This window comes from Triticum urartu, unplaced genomic scaffold, assembly GCF_003073215.2.
Source record: "Triticum urartu cultivar G1812 unplaced genomic scaffold, Tu2.1 TuUngrouped_contig_5469, whole genome shotgun sequence".
In the NCBI taxonomy this organism is placed as follows: Eukaryota; Viridiplantae; Streptophyta; class Magnoliopsida; order Poales; family Poaceae; genus Triticum; species Triticum urartu.
This window is the reverse complement of record NW_024116146.1, coordinates 5,197-10,824: the sequence shown is the minus strand read 5'-3', so window position 1 is coordinate 10,824 and position 5,628 is coordinate 5,197. Positions and strand designations below refer to the sequence as shown.

At 41.9% G+C, this 5,628-nt stretch overlaps 1 protein-coding gene across 1 annotated transcript; it reads left to right on the top strand.

Moving 5' to 3' along the window:
- Positions 1-1,961: 1,961 nt before the first annotated feature.
- On the top strand, positions 1,962-5,281 carry LOC125529266 (calmodulin-3). The gene is made up of 2 exons (XM_048693671.1): positions 1,962-2,216; positions 4,392-5,281. Exons 1-2 carry the CDS (start codon positions 2,141-2,143, stop codon positions 4,763-4,765), a joined length of 450 nt encoding a protein of 149 aa, XP_048549628.1. The 5' UTR covers positions 1,962-2,140; the 3' UTR covers positions 4,766-5,281.
- The last annotated feature ends 347 nt before the right edge of the window (positions 5,282-5,628 follow it).

The window sequence follows — 5,628 nt, the reverse complement described above, 5'->3', positions numbered from 1 at the left end:
CCCCTAGTCCGAATTGGACAAGGAGGGAGGGGCGGCGCCCCCCTCTTTCCTTCCTCTCTCCTACTTGGACAAGGAAAGGGAGGGGAGTCCTACTCCCGGTAGGAGTAGGACTCCTCCTGCGCGCCTCCTACTAGGGCCGGCCGCACCCCCCCTTGGATCCTTTATATACGAAGGCAAGGGGCACCCCATAGACACAAGTTGATCCACGTGATCATATTCTTAGCCGTGTGCGATGCCCCCTTCCACCATAATCCTTGATAATATTATAGCGGTGCTCAGACGAAGCCCTGCGACGGTAGAACATCAAGATCGTCCCCACGCCGTTGTGCTAACGAAACTCTTCCCCGACACTTTGCTGGATCAGAGTCCGGGGATCGTCATCGAGCTGAACGTGTGCTAAAACTCGGAGGTGCCGTAGTTTCGGTGCTTGATCGGTCGGGCCGTGAAGACGTACGACTACATCAACTGCGTTGTGCTAACGCTTCCGCTGTCGGTCTACAAGGGTACGTAGATCACACTCTCCCCTCTCGTTGCTATGCATCACCATGATCTTGCGTGTGCGTAGGAAATTTTTTGAAATTACTACGTTCCCCAACATATATAGATTGCTGTTTTAGAGGGTGCTTGGATACGTTTTAGTCCCATGACTAAAAGTAGTGGGACTAAAACTTACTAGCCTCACACATGCTTGGATCCAAATACTAAAGAGACTAAAATCAAGTTATTGAGCATTTATTATCCTCCAAACCCTCCAATCCAGAACTCGCATGTGTTAAAGGAGAGGCATTAAATGAGGAGAGAGAGGGCTAATACATATTTTAGTAGGTTTCCTGTGACTAAAAAATTTTAGCCTCAAGACTAGTTCTAGCCTCTCTTTAATCAGGGGTGCTTGGAACTTTAGCCTCTAAAAGAGACTATTTTTAGTCAGACTAAAAATAGTTCCTTGGATCCAAGCACCCTCTTAATTATGTAAGAAATCCACGCACGAAGATGCACTTAATTTATTGGTATTTCCACATGCATTATTTACCTCTCAAATTTTCTTAGTAATAATATATTTTAAATTTTGATTGGAAACCATGATTAATGTGAAAATTAAAAGCAATTTGGGAGAAAAGTGCTACTCGATTTGAACTCTATAAAATTATGTATAGGAAACCATATTAATTTTTATAGAACTGTGTAGAATCAAAGAAAAAAAAGGTGATCAGTAACGACATGTAGGATATTTGAAATTATGCAAAAAGCGCAATATACATATGCGTACATGTGACAACATTGGCTGACTGATTTTTTGCTAATAGCATCATATGTCATGATATGTTGAAATTCTTTAAATACATTTACTATCTACTATTCTCTTCGTTCCTGAATTCTTTTTTAAAGATTTTAATATAACTACGTACAAAGTAAAATGAGTGAATATACACTGTAAAATACATCTACATACATTTGTATGTAGTCTATATTAAAATCTCTAGAAAGAAATATATTTAGAAACGGAGGGAGTAGATCGTGAAGCCCTCAGCTGCCCACAGGTCCTGATGTGGTCAAAAAGGATGCCCTAGACTAGATGCTCACACGGCTGGACAAGGAGGCCCTCGCACCGTTATGTGCTCCCCTAAGCCGACAATGCTTGTAAGCCACACGCAAACCGAGGCTGCCATATGGTGTTGGACGGTCGGGCTTCACGACACAGCCGAGGCATATCCTAAGTATAATCTTAGGCAATAAATGATAGCGTTTTCATGTTGCCAAAATACACATTATTATTTTTTTCTTCAACCGCTGGTTTCATTGCCATGATAATGTGTCTCTTGTTACAACGCACGGGTATTTTTTCTAATAAGAAAAAAGATAGTAGCAAGTGCTGATCCGGCGCCAACAGCGCTGGCTCGTAGCGTGGTGGCACCGCAGCGACACATTGTTACGAGAGAATATTATGCCATCATTGCAACCCACGGGTAATCCTGCTTAGAAAAAAAAAGGAGTAAAAGAAAAAACGAGCCACTTGGGCAATTGAACGTGCCCAAGTTGACGACCGAACCAGGGGAAGTCTTCTCCTACCCACAAGAACGCTCATTCGCATCGCCACCTTCCTCCCTCCCCCCCTCGCCATCTCCGACCCGACTTGCGGCCAATGGCGGACCAGCTCACCGACGACCAGATCGCCGAATTCAAGGAGGCTTTCAGCCTCTTCGACAAGGATGGGGACGGTACTCCCTCTTCTCTCTCTCTCTCTCTGAAGAGATTATGCGTCTTCTTGATCTGTTTGCTTTGTCAGTATTGGTTAACGAGCGACCAGGAACTATCTGTTGGATCGTTCTCGGTTTTGAGGGATCGCGGATCTCGATTCCTGGTCTGCACGCCTTCCTTTTGAATCCCCATCTATTTTGATTTCTTGAGATCCGTTTGGAGTCTACGGACCTGCCGGCAATGCTTGACTGCTTGTCACTTTTGGATCTTAGAGAGTGGCGTAGCTTGATTGGGGGTAAACTATAACTGATCGCTTGATCCATCATCAGTTCGTGCCAACGGATAGAGGTCTGCCGAGTTTTGATTCGTCACCCATAGGCCGTGATTTCGTTGGATTTGTTGGTGGAATCATTGCGTTCATCTCACTATCATGTTTCTTCAATTGTATATTAAGGGCTCCAGTTTGTTGCAGCGCAAGGGAATAATCTCTCTAGAGCTTAAATGGCTAAATAATAGAAAATGCACTCTGTGGAGTCTAGATTCATTCGCGTTAGTTTGCTATGATTTAACTCTCGCAAAATTGTACGTCGTAGTTTGCATTGGATGATAGTGTTATCCAAAGAGCGCTTCTCTTTGCTTTGAGGTCACACAACATGCACTCATTAATTATAATCTGGTTGTTTCAGAGTTAGAGCCTTAGATGTATAACTGGGAGTGGTCCATAAGTTGTTGTTGGAGAGCTATCAACTAGATAGGGTAAATCAGGAAATTACAAGCGAAAGTTGTACAGATTCTGTCACTGAGAAGGTAAACTGTAAAGCAGTTGAGGATGTTCTGAATCTATTCGCTGCAAAACTGGCTGCTGCTGCAACATGCCTCTATTACGTGCATAGCTTTGTCATCACTGAACATTACCATCAGGAGGACTAATATCAATTGATAAATTGAATGAAGGACTCACTTTTGTTGCTTACCTATCATGATCTGCGGGAAGTGTTTTCCTTTTCGTTCTGCAGATACTCTCTGATAGCAAATTCAATAAGTGGAGAACTAATGAATTCAACCTAGGTAGGATTTGAAGTTAATTATTACCACTAAATAACTTTATACCTAATGTATGTGCTTTATCAAGTTTTTGAAGGTTGTTTTTTCTTTTACTATTTGTTAGTGGGGTTTATCCTGACAGTTGTTGAAAGTATTTTATTTGAAAGGTTCAGTTTCCTTGTTAGCAAACATATTATGCAGATAGTAAGTCATTGGTGCCATGCCAACATGGCCCAAAGACCAAACACACCAACACAGTATGTTACGCTGTTCATTATTGAGTTAATAGTTCCACAAGTATGTGTTTGCTGACAATCAAGTTGAGACTGAAAATAAAAGCATGGACATGATAGTTTGGCACCACGCATCAGATAACTAACTTATATCAAGTGGCAGCTCTGTGGAGGATAGCTGCCTGAATCAATCCAAGGGGCATGGTATGCTAGTTGCTCCTGATTTTAGGTCAACAGAAGACAAAACGGTGATTTACCTGACAATCGTTGGAATATCTTGAGTTGTTGTGGGTTCGCACATTGTTAGCTAGATGGAAATAAGACTAATGGTCTCCAAAATTGGACTTAATCATCATGCTCATAAGTACAGAATTATGACCAACATGAAAATAGTTTTAACTAGTAATCCAATGGTATCACTTTTGTGTGGCAAAACTATGCATTGTTGGAAAGATTCATGTAACAACATACAGTCTGAGCCTTGACACAGGCAAGAGCTTTATAAAAGAAAGGACGGCACTACTGCGCGACTGCTGCGGCGTAGCCCTGCTCAATGTGACGTCATCACATGCTCACTCATCATAATCATCCACTAATGGATGTCCGGATCAAGTGGTTTCGCGGCCGTTGTGCCCGAGGGTTATTAGATCCTGAACGTTAGCTCCATAATTTTTTCCGTGGAAGAAATAGATGGAGCCTCCACTTACTAATTTGATAGCCATCACGACTTGTATCTTTGGCTTAGCGAATACTAGTTTATGTCTAGTGAGTGTAAGCAAGGTTTATTTTTAGTATTATATCCTTTTGTTTTATTTGTTTATTATGCACCTGCACAAGAATTGATGATCTTAAACATTACACAGGATACCTGAGAGCTGAACACCTGGACTTGAATAACATAGATCGTCTCCTTTCCAGGTTGCATTACCACCAAGGAGCTGGGAACTGTCATGCGTTCCCTGGGGCAGAATCCCACTGAGGCAGAGCTTCAAGACATGATCAATGAGGTGGATGCTGACGGCAATGGAACAATTGATTTCCCTGAATTCCTCAACCTTATGGCCCGCAAGATGAAGGACACTGATTCTGAGGAAGAACTCAAGGAGGCATTCCGTGTGTTTGACAAGGATCAAAATGGTTTTATCTCTGCTGCTGAACTGCGCCATGTCATGACCAACCTTGGTGAGAAGTTGACTGATGAGGAGGTTGACGAGATGGTCCGTGAGGCTGATGTTGATGGTGATGGCCAGATCAACTATGATGAATTTGTTAAAGTCATGATGGCCAAGTAAGTTGCATTACCATCTGAGGGAAGCTTCAGTAATCAGGCCAAAATATTACCTATCCAGGTGCCATTTTGTGAGATGGCTATTGTATTAAACCGAAAACAATATAACACTGTGCTGTGTCATACTCCCTCCGTTCCAAAATATAGTGCGCCCGCGCTTCCCGAGGTCCAACTTTGACCATAAATTTAACCAACGAGACCAACTGCGGCGGGAGAAAAAATTATATAATTGAAAACTTCTTTCGAATACGAATTCACTGATATAATTTTTGTTTCCGCCGCAATCGGTCTTGGTAGTTAAATTTACGGTCAAAGTTGAAGCACGTGGATAGAGGAAGCACTACATTATGGAATGGAGGGAGTATGTTGTAGGCAATGATTGTTTGCCTTGAAGATTTTATAGATCCTGCTCTGGTCTTTCTGATTTTGTCTGTTCCGTTTTTTTATGTTTGGTTCGTTTCAACTTTTCAAGAGTGTAGCCACAATGTGTTAATGAATACTAAATGAATATTTCTGTTAATGGAAGTGCGGTATCTATCGTTCTTCAGCTTGAATGGCTAAGATTGTTTTCTTGCTTTGTCAATACTATAGAAAATTATTGTTTCCTGGCAATTCCCTATTTGGTGCCTGCCCAAACATCATGTGTTTTTGAGAGGCCAAAACATCAAGTTTTTCTTATCTCATGCAGTGCAACCCACACAATTCTCTCTGGTCTGGGGAACTATATTTCATGATTTCCATAGCATCTCCGTGCGTACAGCTTCATGATCTTTGCTTTGAGAACTGCTAACAGCACCATGACATGCCATAGTCATGAAATGATTGTTTGAACAAATGAACGACGAGGCAAGTGTCACCAAATAAATA

Bases quoted from the DNA above. Each gene is read 5' to 3' on its own strand.
- LOC125529266 (XM_048693671.1), top strand. From the start codon at position 2,141: ATGGCGGACCAGCTCACCGACGACCAGATCGCCGAATTCAAGGAGGCT. The intron at 2,217-4,391 runs GTACTCCCTCTT...TCTCCTTTCCAG, and splicing joins CTTCGACAAGGATGGGGACG to GTTGCATTACCACCAAGGAG.